Source organism: Brachyhypopomus gauderio, chromosome 2, assembly GCF_052324685.1.
Source record: "Brachyhypopomus gauderio isolate BG-103 chromosome 2, BGAUD_0.2, whole genome shotgun sequence".
In the NCBI taxonomy this organism is placed as follows: Eukaryota; Metazoa; Chordata; class Actinopteri; order Gymnotiformes; family Hypopomidae; genus Brachyhypopomus; species Brachyhypopomus gauderio.
Genome location: NC_135212.1, coordinates 9,231,649 through 9,249,777, shown reverse-complemented (window position 1 = coordinate 9,249,777; position 18,129 = coordinate 9,231,649). Strand labels below are relative to the sequence as shown.

At 50.0% G+C, this 18,129-nt stretch overlaps 1 protein-coding gene across 8 annotated transcripts in view; it reads left to right on the top strand.

Annotated features, from left to right (window-relative positions):
- celf6 (CUGBP Elav-like family member 6) overlaps positions 1–18,129 on the top strand; it is a 103,140-nt gene that overhangs the window by 76,168 nt on the left and 8,843 nt on the right. For 5 of the 8 annotated variants that reach the window (XR_013123659.1, XM_076986215.1, XM_076986193.1 and 2 more), the window contains 6 exons: positions 6,371–6,514; positions 7,086–7,233; positions 8,310–8,459; positions 9,160–9,222; positions 10,518–10,598; positions 11,717–11,860. Coding sequence is in view for 7 of the 8 variants with exons in the window: in XM_076986215.1 (XP_076842330.1) it covers positions 6,371–6,514; positions 7,086–7,233; positions 8,310–8,459; positions 9,160–9,222; positions 10,518–10,598; positions 11,717–11,860 (730 nt within the window). In the remaining variant the exon portion in view is untranslated. The remainder of the gene's footprint in view (positions 1–6,370; positions 6,515–7,085; positions 7,234–8,309; positions 8,460–9,159; positions 9,223–10,517; positions 10,599–11,716; positions 11,861–18,129) is intronic. The other 3 variants (XM_076986222.1, XM_076986203.1, XM_076986184.1) reach the window with 1 other exon arrangement.

The following is an 18,129-nucleotide window of genomic DNA, read 5'->3' as shown; positions in this document are numbered from 1 at the left end:
TCTCTCCATGCCAGTGACACAATGCATATTCAGTAGTCACATGTGTCCTGGTTGGCACGCAGCGAGGTAGGCGTCACCTCGCACGTGGCGTCAACAAACCCTTTATGCCATGAAATAATCTCTGTGCTAATGTCAACACTGCCTCATTAAGGTCAGGTCTGATTAGACGGATCGTAGAGCTGCAGCACACCATGATGCGTTTGCTGATCTTTGATATTTAGTTCACTGGTGTTACAGTAATTACAGTGGTAGTAATATAGAGGACGTCGTTGTTCTGCTGTTGTTTGTGGCGGTGGTGGTGCTGTGGTTGCCGTGGTCGCTGCTGTTGAAAAAGCTCTTCGGCTTTAAGTGCTTTAAGTTGTCACTTTCAGTGACCGCCTTGACTGAAAATGTTCTTGGCAAAGATCTTGGCAAATACAAATGGATATATGGTATCACGAGGTCTTGCCAGTGAAATCCTGTTTCTGTCTTCTCTTTCTCTGTGTTCTACTCTACGAAAACACAGTAACAAAACAAGGAGGCATCTAAAGCCATGCTAACACTTTCCATCCTCCACACTCACGTTTGCGTCCGCACCTGTTCCCTTCACACCCAATCCAAATCTGATATGGATTAATAGACAAGGTGGCCATGAGTGCTCAACCAAGCCAAAGGGACCCTTGAGAATATTATTCATTTGCACAATATCTCTGCCACATGTTGTCAACAATGGCTAAAACAAAATGGTGGATCCAAAAAACCAAGAGACAGAGACAGAGTGAGAGAGAGAGAGAGAGAGAGAGAGAGAGAGAGCGAGAGAGAGAGAGAGAGAGAGAGATAAAAGCATAAGAGTGGGTACGATGCCAGCAGCTGGACTGACTGTGCCAGTGTTTGGCACGAGAGCAGCTGGCACATGTATTACGGTATGTAAATATCACCTGGCCACAGATCTGTTTGGCCGCAATGACAGGATTTAATGGAAGAGAAAGAGCAGGCACAGAAGTGTGTGTGTGTGTGTGTGTGTGTGTGTGTGTGTGTGTGTGTGTGTGTGGGTTGGAAGCTGGTGTCCACAGCAAGCGCTGTCTGGGCAAGACCTGTGTTAGCTTTCAGCTCCACTGACCACTCCATGGGCAGCTCAGCAAGAGTGCTGCTGGATGTCGTCGAGAAGACAGTTGGAGCTCTAGATATCAGCCTTGGGCTCAAGAACTCCCAGATTCTGGAGTCTGGAGTCCACTTCCTTTCAGGAGCAGATCCCCACAGCACAGTTTCCATCCTTTAGTCAAGCAGGCTTAGTCGATGTTCTGTCACGTTTTTTTTTGGACGTCGTTTGTGAGGCAACCGTCGCAGGACGAACGCCCCAAGCCCAGAGCAGAGAGGAGCACGTGCGGCTGGCGTGCGCTCCAGCAGGGGGCAGCAGTCGCGCGAGGTCGTGTTGACGCGTACTGGGGAGTTGATGACGGCCACCGCAGAGAGCCAATGTGGCAGAAAAAAATGTCACAAGTCACCCTTCACTGCGTGCAGCCTCACAATAGTATCGGGGCGAACTCCGCAACTGAGCGTAACTTTCTGGAGAGCACGCTTGTTGTTTTGGTTTTAAGAAAGGTCTGTGGGGTTAACTGGGGAGTTCTCGATGGTTAGACAGTAAAGCACTGACTGAGTGAGGTGAGATGTTCAGTGCTACGTTGATAAAGGGGGAGTGGGTGGCTAAACCCGCCTGCTCGATCCCGCAAAGGACAAGTACATTTATTTCAGCCAAGCATGAAAACACGCTGGCACTGAGCTACGTCTCTCTGTACAGCACAAATACACCAGCTACCAGTGGTTAAGCTCTCTAGAAGTTTTCTTTTTTGTAATTCTTTGCTCTTCAGTGGATTAGCTCTCTGGATTAGCTCATTCATGGATTTCCTGCACACTTATATATATATAAGTGCATATGTTTGACTTTGTCTTTATGTGCACAATATATATATATATATATATATATATATATATATATATATATATATATATATACCTTGTGTATGTACCTTATGTGCAGCTATACAGGAAACAGCTAAGGCTCTCTATTTGATATATCTCAGAATCTCAGAAAGAACATCTGTCTTCATGTCAGTGCATAGAGTGTAAATTATGTCAAATAAGTAAATGCACCTTGAAGCCTGTTGCTTTGCCAAAGCTGTTTTCATTGCATGCTGCTGTTTTTTCGTCGTAATCCCACACCAAGGCTCCGCTCTGCCGGCAGCTCGGCACAGTGTCTCTAACTCCGATCTCATCCATCAATTATACTCCGAGCTGTTGGGCTTTTTAGTTTGCTTGCTTGGTTTGTTGTCTTTTCCCCTTCTTTACATCTCCATGGCCCATGCAAAATCCAATGTAGGCGCTCCTCGCAAGTGCGACTTGTTCTTCTCGAGACGGGGATTCGTTTTTTGAACCTGTGACAAATGCCACAGTCAGACATGTCAGGAATGATGTCTCCCTGTTGCAGCTTATCAAATTCGGCAAATTCATTTTTCGGTGGCGCTGCACCAGCCGGCGCGAGTGGTGATTATTGGGTTTGTTTGGGCGGATACGGCCTTCCGCGGGGAACGAGGGGAGAGGGACCTGCTCGCCTGCTGTGCCTGTAATGTCTGCTGTCACCCCACCACATCATCCGTGTCCCGCTGACAGAGGCAGAGTTTAAACAATGATCTGACCTTTGAGAGTGAACTTGCTTCCAATTTGTTTAGCTACAGAGACTTGATTTTCATGCATAAGTGGAAATTGAACATAATCAAACAGGTTCAATAAAGAATTTCAGTATGATAACAGCAACTCTGCAAGAGTCGATATAGCAAAACACAAATATGACCAAAAAAAGAGCAAATTAAATGGTACTGTATGAATAATGCAGTCCACTAGAGAGGCAAAAGGTGTACTGTTTATTACCGTGACATCCTGAAACTCATCTACAGTCACAGCTCTGACTGATCCATCATCTCTCTCTCTCTCTCTCTCTCGCTCTCTCTCTCTCTCTGCCTTTCTGTCTGGCCTCTAGCTGTGTCTTCACGGTGCACCTGTGCCAGCAAGATGCATTCTTCATGAGATGATAAATAAATAACTGAACATACAGATACACAAAACAGAAAGTGAATGTGATCTAAATGCCAGGCCTCCTCTGCTGTAGGAAAGAGGGAGAGAAAGAGAGACAGAGAGAGAGAGAGAGAGAGGAAAAGAGGGAGCAGAAGAAAAACAGAGAGAGAAAAAGAACTGAAGGAGAGAGCGCTTTGTGCTGCAGGGAGAGATGTTTGCTGTGCGTCGACCTCATTAAATCCTGCAGCCTGGTCGCTCCACCGGTGGGGTAAAGTTGGGGAGAACAGGGAAAGGTCAGGAGGTGGGACGAAATGAAATTAGAAAGGACAAAATAGCAGTGCTGTGCACGGGCGCGCAGCCGAATCGATTTGACTAATTGAAATGCCATCCCGGATGGGGGGAGTGGCGGATGGGGCCCCCACAGGGTGAGGCGAGGCAGTCCCTGCAGAGCTGCGTTCCAGCTGAGGAGTGGTGTAGAAGGGTGAGAGCTGGGCAGAGCTGTGGCGTGAGCAGCGGAGTGAGCCGATGGCTGAGCAGTGGGGTAAGCTGCAGAGTGACATGTGAGGTGAGCAGCAGAGTTAGCAGTAGGGTGAGCTGCAGGGTGAGCAGCAGAGTGAATGGCAGGGTGAGCTGTGAAGAGGTTGCAGGAGAGAGTGGAGGAGTGAGCAGAGTGAGTGGTGGGGTGAGTGGTGGAGTGCGTGGTGGAGTGAGTGGTGGGGTGAGTGGTTAAGTGAGTGGTGGGGTGAGTGGTGGGGTGAGTGGTGAAGTGTGTGGTGGGGTGAGTAGTGGAATGAGTGGTGGAGTGAGTGGTGGGGTGAGTAGTGGAATGAGTGGTGGAGTGAGTGGTGGGGTGAGTAGTGGAATGAGTGGTGGGGTGAATGGTGGAGTGAGAGGTGAAGTGAGTGGTGGAGTGAGTAGTGGGCTGAGTAGTGGGGTGAGTGGTGAAGTGAGTGGTGGGATGAGTGGTGAAGTGAGTGGTGGGTTGAGTGGTGAAGTGAGTGGTGAAGTGAGTGGTGAAGTGAGTGGTGAAGTGAGTGATGGGATGAGTGGTGAAGTGAGTGATGGGGTGAGTGGTGGGGTGAGTGGTGAAGTGAGTGGTGGGGTGAGAGGTGGGGTGAGTGGTGAAGTGAGTGGTGGAGTGAGTGGTGAAGTGAGTGGTGGGGTGAGTAGTGGAATGAGTGGTGGGGTGAATGGTGGAGTGAGAGGTGAAGTGAGTGGTGGAGTGAGTAGTGGGGTGAGTGGTGGGGTGAGTGGTGATTTGAGTGGTGAAGTGAGTGGTGAAGTGAATGGTGGGGTGAGTGATGAAGTGAGTGGTGAAGTGAGTGGTGGGGTGAGTGGTGATTTGAGTGGTGGTGGGGTGAGTGGTGAAGTGAGTGGTGGGGTGAGTATGAGTGGAATGAGAGGGGTGGGGTGAGTGGAATGAGAGGTGGAATGAGAGGTGGAGTGAGTGGTGGGGTGAGTAGTGGAATGAGTGGTGGGGTGAATGGTGGAGTGAGAGGTGAAGTGAGTGGTGGAGTGAGTAGTGGGGTGAGTGGTGGGGTGAGTGGTGAAGTGAATGGTGGGGTGAGTGGTGATTTGAGTGGTGGTGTGGTGAATGGTGGGGTGAGTGGTGAAGTGAGTGGTGGGGTGAGTGGTGAAGTGAGTGGTGGAGTGAGTGGTGAAGTGAGTGGTGGGGTGAGTGGTGGGGTGAGTGGTAGAGTGAGTGGTGGAGTGAGTGGTGAAGTGAGTGGTGAAGTGAGTGGTGGGGTGAGTGGCGTGGTGGCCAGACAGCCTTCGCTTCAGGCCGCTCTCGTATGCTATCATGTCTGCAAGTGCTGGCTGAGAGCTGCATCTACTAGGGTTAAGGTTAGGGTTAGGGGTTAGGGGTTAGGGGTTAGGGGGTTAGGGTTGGAGGCTGCCTGGGCCACTTCCACAGCACAAAGGGCACAAAGGCCACTTCACTCTTGGCACAGCCAAGTTCAAGCTGCCTATCTGCTTCTGCAGTTGTATCCCTGTTAAAGCAACATCCCAGAAGTCTTTGTCACTTTTCTGATGTGATTTTCTTGGATCCAACAACAGCGTGATTTAATGGGGAGGATGACACTGAAGCTGAATCTCTCCCTCATGCTGTCTCTCCATCTCTCACCATTCCTCTACCACTCCTGTGGCTTTCTTAGTTCTTCTAACCATGTTTCTCACTGCCCTTTGCATACTGTGTGTGTGTGTGTGTGTGTGTGTGTGTGTGTGTGTGTGTGTGTGTGTGTGTGTGTGTGTGTGTGTGTGTGTGTGTGTGTGTTTGGCTTCTATCTCATCCCCTTGGCATCCAACTCCTGTAATTAAACAGAAACACCAGCGACAAATCCCCCTTAACACTATGCATGCATGCGCCTGTGTTCCTTACTGCCTTTCAAGCAGCCATCACTTAAGAATCTCTTTCCACCGACCCTCAAATAAATTAATTGGATGCAAATTGAGGCATGTTGTCATCAATACTGCGGTATGGCTGCCATAAGCCTTCACTATTCGTCAGTGGCTCACCCCTCTGCGAGACCCGGTCTTGGCAGCTATAATTAGGGTGTCATCCCCACCGAGGCTGGGAGAAGGGGCTCTCAGTGGGGCGTCTCCCCTTCCCTGCTCCTCCCGTGTACCTACCCCAGGAACCCGAGGCCTGCACGAATAGCCATCACTCACAGATCTCATCTTCCCGGCGTGAGCGCCCATAATTTTTTCCTTATGGCTACCCAAGGGTGCAATTAAATGAATCAGTACAGATCCTTGCTCCGGTGCACTGTCATGTGGGCATTTCTCTTAAGACTGCTGGAGGGAGCCCTGGGACTGACCCGTGTGCCTCTGCTACCAGCAATGACAGTGCGCTCTAAATATCCGCAGGGCAGCCCGTGTGGCGAGGCCGTGACCAGCAGTTTAGACTGTTCATCATTTGATTTTTAACGCCATTCCTATGAAAAATTCTTTTTAATGTTGTTCCTGTGAAAGAAGTCCAGTGTTGTTCATATCATTTGTTTGTTTGTTTGTTTATCGACAATTAAGATCCTAGAAAATCACGTTTACAGTACACAAACGTATATTTGCGGCATTGAGCCGACAGTCTTATGCAAGTAGCTATACATATATTAATCTAAAGCGCAGCAGATTTAACAAATAAACATTCAAAGCTCGATCTTTTGAAGTCTTACGAATCTTTATAGAAAGGGAGGAACGTAGCTTCATCCAACTGCAGTTCCTCAGTTAAGCACCTCCGGTGACAGGGACCAGTAAAAAGCAAATGCCTTCTCTCCACTAAGTAGCGTGATGGCCTGTGTTGCTCTGCTCCCATTCCTGCCAGGGGGCGTCCTCCAGCCTGGTAGTGAAGTTTGCCGACACGGATAAGGAGCGGACCCTGCGCAGGATGCACCAGATGGCGGGCCAGCTCGGTATCTTCAGCCCTATGACCATCCAGTTCGGCGCCTACGGAGCATACACGCACGCTGTGAGGACCTGCCCGTCCGCCACGCTCCATCACCGCTAGCGCACCTTTGCTGCGGCCCGCCCCCTTTCACCCACCCAATCACGTGTACTCATGCAGACATGCTCGGTGGGGATAGCGGCCAATGCTAAATATAGTTCCCCCCGGGCCGCTGTGGGCTAAACACCGGGCAGGCTCCGCCTCCCAGGCTCCACCTCCAAGGCTCATGGTGGACCCTTCCACCACCCCACTCGGTTTACCTTTGAAGACAGTGCCATTAGGGCAGGGTCCCTGAGCGGAGGCAGGCTCTGGCTAGCAGCTGCCGTCTGGAGTAACCATGGGTGCCATCATGCCTGCATTGAGGGGTGGGGGCTGCTCCCGGGAGGTGGAACAACCACTGGGAGTTCAGCAGGGACCAGCAGTCACATCCCACCCTGTCCTCTCTTCCAATACCCTTAGCTCCCTCACTTCCACTGTGATCACACCATCTCCTACATTGTCTCTCCTGCAATGCCACCACCAATTATTCACTGTTATTTTTCTCTCTTCCTTTCTCTCTCTCTCTCTCTCCCTCTATCCCTCTCTCCCCTTGTAGCAGATGATGCAGCAGCAGGCCGCTCTCATGGCTGCCACGCAGGGCTCGTATCTCAACCCCATGGCAGCCATCGCAGCCGCCCAGATGCAGCAAATGGCAGCTTTCAACGTCAACGGCCTTGTGGCTGCCCCTATGACGCCCTCATCAGGTAGGAGGACTTTAAACATTCCCCTACCACTCTCTCACACGGGTTCACCTCCCACTCAAAAAGCCCCCCCTGCGGAGAAACGTTTTCGTTGCACCAACTTGACCTGCTGTACCGGGAGACACAGTGAAGCTTTGGGATACGTGGGGACGTAGTCGAGTAACGTGTGCTTCGTACGCTCGCTGCCCTGAAGAGCGTCTCTGGAGAGTCACTGTTGGCAGCGTTGAAGGACAAGGACTAGAAACAGGTGGCGGAATGAGACAAGCGCTCGCTGCTGTCCTGCCGTCTCCTCCATGTCCCTCTTTTTGTTTGTGCTGGGTGTGTGGACAATCTGATGCCTTTGGGCAGGGACTCCTTGATGAAACAATGCAGGGGTAAAGATTTGGGAGAGATAATCCCACACCTGTGTCTGACCCCCACTCTCCGCCAGGCGAGGGGCTCTGACGCCCCATGATGATAAGTAAGCTGACATCCAGGGTCGGGGAAAATGAATTAAACAAAGTGTCCTTCACGCTTACTTTCCCACTCTCTCTCCCTCTCTCTCTCGTTCTCTTGTTCTCTCTCTCTCCTCTCTCTCTCTGAATCCCCTGCATTTCTAATCCACAAAGCCTACTCAGTAAGGTTATACCTATCAAATTTAATCCTACATGACTTAAATGTCCTTCTCAGCTGGAAGGGAAAATATGAAAAAAAACAAAACAAAACAAAGAGCTGAAAAAACACGGTGGCAAAACAGAGATTAGATGTGACCATTAGCTGAGCAAAATACTTTGCAACGCTCCAGCCTAAGTCTGTGTGTCTAATCCTATGACACTCAGCATTAGTGAACCCATGAGAGTAATCCTCTCTAAACGTTACAGGTATGTTCATCACTCCAACTGTACCTCTCTCAAGTTGTTATTGGCTAGTTAGCTCCCTAAGAAGTGAGAACACTTACATTTACACTCCACATAGACTAAAACCAAGTCTGATTGTCAAAATAAGACAGTCCATGAATATAATGTAACTGGAGTTAACTTTTATCTAATAAAGTATCATGTGTCTTTAAATATCATAATTTTGTTTGCTTGTTTGTTTAGGCACCAGCACACCACCAGGGATCAGTGCCACTGCAGTGCCCAGCATTGCTGCTCCGATTGGGGTAAATGGCTTTAGTGCCCTCCCTCCCCAGAGCAACGGCCAGCCAGCTTCCGAACCCATCTACACCAATGGAATTCACCCATACCCAGGTATCTCCCAGCATTCCACACACAGCAAGCACCTTGGCCAATAAAGACCTGACCCCAGCCTATGTATGAGAGACCCGATCCTATCTATGTAAGAGAGACCTGACCACGGCCTAAGAAAGAGACCTGACCCCAGCCTATGTATGAGAGGCCAGATCCCAGCATATGTATGAGAGACCTGACCCCAGCCTATGTATGAGACCAGATCCCAGCCTTTGTAGGAGAGACCTGACCCCATCTATGTAACAGAGACCTGACCATGGCCTATGAAAGAAAGACCTGACCCCATCTATGTAAGAGAGACCTGACCCCAGCCTATGTAAAAGAGACCTGACCCATCTATGTAAGAGAGACCTGACCACGGCCTATGAAAGAGAGACCTGACCCCAGCCTATGTAAGAGAGACCCGACCCCATTTATGTAAGAGAGACCTGACCTCAGCTTATGTAAGAGAGACCTAGTCATGTGTCGCCACAGTCATATTCATATGTCTTGTTCTCAAATTGCAACCTCTTATTTTCTACTTTAAAACTCTATCTATCTATCTATCTATCTATCTATCTATCTATCTATCTATCTATCTATCTATCTATCTATCTATCTATCTATCTATCTATCTATCTATCTATCTATCTATCTATCTATCTATCTATCTATCTATCTATCTATCTATCTATCTATCTATCTATCTATCTATCTACAGCACAGAGTCCAACAGTGGCAGACCCTCTCCAACAAGCCTACGCGGGTGTGCAACACTATGCAGGTGCTATTTCCCCTCTGTTTAGCTTCCTCAGTCCTACTGAACATCTCTCTGTCCTCCTCTGTGTGCTCAGTCCTGCTGAACATCTCTGTGTCATCTCTGACATCTCTGTGTCTCTGTGTGCTCAGCAGTGTTGCGAATAATGCCGTTAAAAATAACGCCGTTAGGTAACAGCGTCATTTTGTCAGTAACGGGATAATATAATTAATTACTTTTCCTGACGTTACTGGTCATTAAAAGCGGTGCGTTACTATATATTGATATACTATACAGGCTAGTGAGGAGTAACAGATCTTGATAGGTCAGTTCTCGGTGTAACACCTGTTTAACTTAACAAGTCAGTAAGCGATTGGGTAAGGCAGCGTTATAGTAGCCAATCAGAGCCAGCGTTGCTAAACGCGCGCCGAAGCACACCAGTGAGTGACACAAACGGAGAAGAGGCAGAAATGGCGAGTCAGGAGCAAGCCGAAGAAAAATTTGCATTTTTGCATTCAATGGACACAAATTAAGTATTATATCGCCAGTGGTTGGCGCCAGAGCGAACTAGTAACTAATTTAATCATGGATGTAGATTTTTTTCAGCGTGAGAAATCGGGTGTATGGCGTGTGATCGGGTGTATGGCGTGTGATCGGATGTATGGCGTGTGAAGACAGTCAAATGCGTGTGTCTCACGCTCATTGCGTGAGAGTTGGCAACCCTATGTCTCTTTTGCTTGGCTGCTACTTTCGCTGATTCTGATTTTACACATGCAGGAGTGCATAGGCCCTATTTAATTTGAACCATTACAAAAAAACGGCTGGGCTGATCTAAGAACAGCTTGACGAAGTGGACATTATGCAATTTCACAAATGTCTGCAAGATGTCAAACCCAGCAGCTGGCAGGATTCATAACTAGAATTATCATGTTCATCTCTCTGATCCTCTACAATCTTTTGTGGACTTGATATAAAGACCTGCATACTGAAACCACTGTCTTTAGTATGCAGAATCAGGACCAGGATAGTCATCTTCATGCAAGCTTATTTACCAGATAAGCACTTAATACAACATCTCCTTTAGCATTGCCTGTGGGACAACTGATTCCATAAAAGCCCCTTTTAAACAGTTTATTTTCGCTGGGCACTGAACCACAGTGAAAATGAGGATGGCCCGGCTCTGTGCCATAATGCAATTTATTTATTCAGTGTCTGGAGAGTGAGAACAATACAATAATGATTTAAGTTGTTGTGTCAAATCTGGGAATATTGATGTGGATTCTCCTGCCTGTTCCCTCTCCTCATCTGTCTCCACGCAACAGCAGCCTATCCTGCCGCCTATGCGCCAATCAGCCAAGCGTTTCCCCAGCAACCAGCCATCATCCCCCAGCAACAGCGGGAAGGTAAGAGTGGCCCCACCCACCCCCTGATAAAAGGTGATAATTGCCATGTTCCATCTGTATGTTCTCGACTCTGAATTAGCAGGAAAGAAGAAGTGGCAATGGAAAAGAGTGTGTGTGTGTGTGTGTGTGTGTGTGTGTGTGTGTGTGTGTGTGTGTGTGTGTGTGTGTGTGTGTAGGGGGGGGGGGGGGGGCACGTTATCTGAGAGTTTAAGGGCAAGTGCTGAAAGGAGATGTGAAAGTAACTTTCAGAGTGTGAAGCTCAGCAGATTTCAGCGTTTTAAGAAGGAGTGTAATATTTATTTTTATGATAACACCTGATGCAGTCATAGGGACTTCATCAAGTAGAAATGCCACGTTAGAGCAAACAGGCCTTACTGTGCCATTAGCTGTCCATTTTAAAGGCATTCCAACGACATCCCTAAGCTAAGGTGCTTCTACACAGCAATAGCATCATTAGCCCACAGCATCACTAGCCCACAGCAACACTAGCCCACAGTATCACTAGCCCACAGCATCACTAGCCCACAGCATCACTAGCCCACAGCATCACTAGCCCACAGCATCACTAGCCCACAGCAACACTAGCCCACAGCAACACTAGCCCACAGCATCACTAGCCCACAGCAACACTAGCCCACAGCATCACTAGCCCACAGCATCACTAGCCCACAGCATCACTAGCCCACAGCATCATTAGCCCACATTGCTAGCCCACAGCATCACTAGCCCACAGCATCATTAGCCCACAGCATCATTAGCCCACAGCATCACTAGCCCACAGCATCACTAGCCCACAGCATCACTAGCGCACAGTATCACTAGCCCACAGCATCACTAGCCCACAGTATCACTAGCCCACAGCATCACTAGCCCACATCACTAGCCCACAGCATCACTAGCCCACATTGCTAGCCCACAGCATTACTAGCCCACAGCATCACTAGCCCACAGCATCATTAGCCCACTAGCCCGGTTTCTGATGGCCAGGCTTTTCAAATCCTGCACTTCATTCAATGAGCCACAGGCAGAGGCGCTCAGAGAGACTCCAGCCAGCGCGCCAATGTCCTCCGTCTCGCTCGCTCTCCGTTGAATACGCATCTGTGTTTGTGTCTCCACAGGGCCCGAGGGCTGTAACCTGTTTATCTATCACCTGCCGCAGGAGTTCGGGGACGCCGAGCTCATGCAGATGTTCCTGCCCTTTGGCAACGTCATCTCTGCCAAAGTCTTCGTGGACCGGGCCACCAATCAGAGCAAGTGTTTCGGTGAGTGCCTCACGTCGCCCGCCGGGAGTGACAGCCCTGTGGGGGTCGTTGAAGGAGGGGCATTTGTGCGACGCCATACCTTTAGGAAGTCACCTCACGTGCGGCATCCCTCGTCGCGATTAGACTCACCCCCCCCCCCCCCCACACACACACACACACACACACTCTTTATTCCCCGCCTTGCTCGCTAATCAATTTGCAATTAGCGCTGGAAAAGTGGCGTCACATCCGAGTGAGCAGAGGAGCAGAGGTGTGTGTGTCCCGCTCTCTTGGATTCCGTCTATCAACCACAATTTATAGGATATTAATCCGCTGAAGGGTTCTAAGTCACACGCCCTGCAAGACTCCTCCTCTCTGAAGCCCGAGCATGCTCCGCCCCCTTTCCTCTAGCCTGCCTTACAGGTGTGGGGGAGAGCACCTAGCCTGCCTGGCCTGCCTCACCAGATACCTCCTGGCAACGGCCGTGGTGCCCCGCCCAACACAGCTGTCCTTAAACTCCTCCTCACTGCTACTCAGATTCTCAGTTCTCCTTCCCATGAGTCCTTCTACTCTGGGGTCTTTTTATGTAACACATTTATGGGATCTGAGATCATAATTATTAGACTACCAAATAAATCCATTATTAGGTTTTTGGATAAAGACACTTCAGTGGATGAACTTCTTGATGATTAAGTTTATTTTCAAATTCTGTCCATATGAATCATAAACCAGCATTTTTGCTTTCATCCATCCTAGGAATTTGCATCTAGATTAATGGATTTGGAGAGGCCATTTACAGATTAGATTAAGATACTGTGAAGGTATAAAAATTGGTTTGTAGTGTAAATAAGCAGACTAGTGTAAACATTTAGGTTAATATTAACCTGATGTTCATTTATGCTTCTTAGCATGTCCTATCCTTGGTAAAATAAGGAACAAATCATTCTTAAACTTGATATATCCATTACGTATAACTCTAAAGAACAGTATATATATCAAAATTGGTCTTTCTCTCTCATTTGGGGAGTAATCTCAGTTTTCTAAGTTATCTAACTTATTGCAATTCAAAAAGGTATTTTAGTATAAACATTTATGTTAATGTTAGAGGAGGCTTTGGCTTTCTATGTATTCTTCAGCATTTTCGTTCAATTTGAGTAAATCCAAGCTCAAAAATAGAGCTCAAAAGCAGAAAGAAAAATGAGAGCAAACTTCAGAGGACAGGAGAGACTTCAGGGCTATTCTGTCTGCTGAAATGGCAAACACAGGAATTCAGACTTTGGCACGTGTCACGATCTTCACCTAAGTGAGGACATACCGTAAGACCAGGACTCAACAGAGACAACAGAGACGTTTATTTCTATTCAAAGTTCTCATTTCCAAGTCGAGATTTCCACTAGCATGGGTTTCTGCTCTATGCCTCAGTTTTGCCAGAAAGAGAGAAAACGGATGTTTGAGACTTGTTGAGCTGATTGAAAATGTCGGTCAGATAGGTTACCAGAGCAATCCATTTTTCGTCAGAAAATGTAATGGCTAGCAGGGAGGTTTTTTCCAATAAAAGTGTCCTCCCCTCATAGTGTGAACAGTTTCAAACATTACTAGTGTGAATATGGTGCACATTTTTTCTGTTGCAAGAACTTGCCTGTGACTCATCCAGTGTGTCCAGGAAGCGGGAGGAGCAGCAACATGGCCTTCTTGTCACGTTGAGGACCCCGGCCCCTCCCTTTTGGGCGTGTGTCAACGTAGTCCACGTGCTTTGTCTGCGTCAGTGTATATACGTGGGTAGGGTTTTGTTGTGTGATTAATAAGTCTCACCTGTGAATCGTCTCGTGATCACGTGGGGCTACTGTGGTTTGTCTACTTAATGTGCGCTCGCGCAGTGTCCTGTGCTCGTCAATGTCTAAAGTCTACACGTTGCAGTGTGTGTATGTATCTTTGTTCTTCGTGCGCTATTGCGCAACAACCGTGTACCAGTAAAAGTGACGTATCTGTGAAGGATTGTGTGTCTCGTTCTTCGCCGCGACCCCACCGTCACAGATTGACGAGCCGCAAGAGACACAGAAATGCCAGGATACGCAACCCGGCTAAAGAAGGCACAGCGCCCCAGCAAGCGGCGTCACCGTACCTCTTCCTCCCCTCCACGCAGTCCGGTCACGCCGACTATGGAGCAGCTCCAACAGGACCCGGAGTGCTCCTATATGCTGTGCGCAGCTCGGGAGACCGCCATTCCCTGGCTGGCGGAGGAATACCGCCAGACGGCGGTAAAGGTGTGGCAGGAGCGACACTCCTCGTCTTCCCGGGAGCCCTCGCCCATACGGGTGGGCTTCGCCGAACTCTATGAAGAGGGGAGGACACTAGAGGAGGAGCCTGAGGAGAACCCCTCTCCGCGACACGAGGCTATGCCGACGGTCGAGGAGTTAGAGACCGACCCAGTGTGCGCCCTCCAGCTGTCCACAGCCCAGGGGCTAGTGGAGAGGGACCCCGAGCTGGCGGAGTTCTTCCGCCAGGGCGCGGTGAGGCTGTGGAGGGAGCGACACTCCCCTCCGTCCCGCGCTCCCTCGTCGCCGAGGGTGGACTCCGGGGTTTTCGGAGCGGTCGAGACCTCCCCGGAGAACGAGTTCGGGGCAGGGGACTCCACGGAGGAGGAGCAGGACGAAGAGGAAGATGAGGGCGAAGAACCCGCTCCCTCGTTGTGCGACGCCTCCACCGTAGACTACGGTGGAGAGGAGGAGGACGCCTACCCTCCGTCTTTAGGTGACGCATCCACCGTAGACTACGGCGGGGAGGGAGAGGACTACCCTCCTTCAGAGAGCGAGGACTACGGTGAAGAGGAGGAGGAGGAGTCGGAGGACGACGACTACCTCCCTCCGCCCGTGGGTTCCGCTCCTACCGAGGAGGAGGAGCAAGAGGACTACCCTCCATTGGGGTGCTCTACGCCTACCGCCGACTACGGTGAGACGGAGGGGGACTCCTATACGGAGGAAGAGGAGGACAGTCCGCCTGCCTCGGTGAGGTCGGTTAGGACCGTGAAAGGGAGTGCGGAGCGTCGTCCACACTCCGATCGCTCCGGCGAGAGCGCGATGGACTGCTCCCGGGGTGGCAGCCCGGAGCAGTCCATGGAGTGGAGCCGGGGGACGGAGGACATGGAGATCGACGGGGAAACACCCAACGGCCCGCACGGGGCGTCTGCCAGCCGCGCTGTACCAGGCGCGCAAGCCAGCCACGCTGCATCAGGCACGCAAGCCAGCCGCGCTGCATCAGGCGCGCAAGCCAGCCGCGCTGCATCAGGCGCACAAGCCAGCCGCGCTGCATCAGGCGCGCAAGCCAGCCGCGCTGCATCAGGCGCGCAAGCCAGCCGCGCTGCATCAGGCGCGCAAGCCAGCCGCGCTGCATCAGGCGCGCAAGCCAGCCGCGCTGCATCAGGCGCGCAAGCCCGCCGCGCTGCATCAGGCGCACAAGCCCGCCGCGGAGCACCTGGCGCGAACGCCAACCGCGCTGTACCAGGCGGAGACCATGCAGCAAAGGCTGGAGCAGGACAAGTACCCGCAGCGCCTGCAGCACCCGATCCCTCTCCCCTAGTCGCTCTCCTCCTGGCGCGCAGCCTGGCGCCTGTCTCATGTGTGAGTGTGCCAGTGTTCGTATGTCTGCCCGTTTGTGTACCAAACCCCCTTTTCCCGTTTATTCCGATGTATGTCAGTGTGCCTGTGTGTGTATTCGTGTCTGTTCCGTTTAATGTGTCTTCCGTCTTTTCCCCCGTCTTCCCAGGGAGGGTGTTCTAGGCGGTCCGTGGCGGACGCTTCCCCAAGGGCGGTCACCTCCCAGACGCAGGACTGAGCGCGTCGGATCCGCCCATCGTCGTGGGTTCGGGGCACTCGGTCCTGTTGGCACCCCGGGACGGGTAGTGCCCTTGGAGGGGGCGTCTGTCACGTTGAGGACCCCGGCCCCTCCCTTTTGGGCGTGTGTCAACGTAGTCCACGTGCTTTGTCTGCGTCAGTGTATATACGTGGGTAGGGTTTTGTTGTGTGATTAATAAGTCTCACCTGTGAATCGTCTCGTGATCACGTGGGGCTACTGTGGTTTGTCTACTTAATGTGCGCTCGCGCAGTGTCCTGTGCTCGTCAATGTCTAAAGTCTACACGTTGCAGTGTGTGTATGTATCTTTGTTCTTCGTGCGCTATTGCGCAACAACCGTGTACCAGTAAAAGTGACGTATCTGTGAAGGATTGTGTGTCTCGTTCTTCGCCGCGACCCCACCGTCACACTTCTGTACTCCTGTGACTACTGCGCTGTGTTTGCCCCTCATGGCTCGTGCACCATCTGACCAAATTCCCACACATTTACGCCAGCCAGTGACGTATCAAGAAAAACATGCATCAGAAACATCAAGAACAACAAAAAGAACAACACAAAGAACAACAACGCATCAAGAATGACAAAAAGAACAACACATCAAGAACAACACAAAGAACAATGCATGAAAACAACAATGCGAAGAACAACGCATGAAGAACATCTGATGGTCAGCTGCTTGCCAAGGAAGGCGACATTAAAACACAAAATCCTCACTAATTCATCCATGTGTGATGAACCTGGCAAGCGTTTGTGGTCTCATCAAGTTGCAAAGCAAACACTCAATTTTTACTTTGCCGAAAACCTGCTATTGAACGTCTTTTGCCAAATCCTCAATACGATTAACCGCTGTCTTTTGATAATGACATTAATACTAGCTGATCTGCCATACTCGCCGCAGACATGATTGAAATGGTATTCTTAGCACACGGTAAGAAGAATAGTCTCATGTAGTGTGTGGGACTGCCAGGTCTTGGCAATCCATTTTGCTGTTATGAAAGAAGCCTGAAGTGCCTTTTGGTTAACAGTGGTGCTTTTCCCTTGGCTCCTGCAGTTTTCATTAGAAAAACTCAACAGGTTTTGATTGCAAATTCAAGTGTCTGGCCTACAAGTGGCAGACCAACTTGGAGTGCCTGGCCTTAGGTAACACTTCATCACATGCAACCTCTCCATCGATTGTCTTTGTAAATTCACACTCATCATATTATTTTCTTTGTTTATTTGTTTTTCTTTGATTTGTACTAACTGCTTAAAACTTTACATTGCTAAGCAAATATGGCATTGCACAGAAACAGAGCTCAATGAAAAAGTTAAATCTTAAATTAAAAGACAGATTAAAAGGCTAGCAGACAAAAATCATTTCTAAAAACCAGTGCCTTAGAGTCCTGTGCCATGGGAGAAGAGAGACAGCTGTGGAGATAGACAAGGATTATCATCAGTGATCCTCCTGGGCAAAGGCGTGGAGGGGGGTTCCAGAACCTTCTATTCAGTGAGACCAGAGCCGCCATCGCTGTGAGGCACCCGGCAAGTCTTTTGGGATAGCGTGCTCTTTTAATCCACAGTGATTACTCACTCAATATTGACATTTAACTCTGATCAAAGCTTGCCTCTTTTAGTGGGATTAACCAAAGGGAAAATGGATTTCAAAGGACTTCAATTCTTATAGAATTGCTCAGCGCGCGCGCACACACACACACACACACGTACCCACATGTGCACGCACTCGCCCACACACAGAAGTGCACAGAGGGATACATCCCTCTTGCTTTAAAAACAGCGATGTGCTTTTAGTATTAGAGTACTACAAGTGGAGAACTCCTTGGTCAGGCCGTGAGTACGCCTGCCGTACTTTTTAATTATCCCTGTGGCTTAAGAGATTGTGAAACTCCCATGCCCAGCCACTGGTTGTTTCCTTACCAATAACACATGTGAAAAGGCCGATAGGCTGGACCCCTTTAACAGCTTCACAAGAGAGAGCACTTACGTCTCCCAACCGAACCGAGCAGAACTAGGAGAGGCCGGTGCAGCCCATAAATTGTGGCGCAGAGTCCCATGCTGATTTACATAGCCCCGACTGACCGATTTAGCTCTGGTCCACCCAGACGGCGCCCTGCCCTGTCCCAACACCTGTCTGTCCAAGTGTGCTCCAGGATCCAGCCGGGGCGAGTACCGGACGAGCGCGTCAGGAGAGGCAGATTTATGAAGAGCAGTGGGGAGGGGATTGAGGTTGTCTGACAGACGTGGCTCTTTTAAAGGGTTTGTAAAAGCAACGGTCTTATCTCTGGCCAGCCTGACAAAAGCAAGCACCACACTCCCCACCCCCTCCCCCAAATTAAATTGGCGCGCCGGCCCAGTGATTGAATCAGCCAGCAAGCGGAAAATTTGGCCCGTCAGTCAGTGAGGCGGCGATAAGGAAAGGGCAGGAGAGCGGTGGGATCATTCTG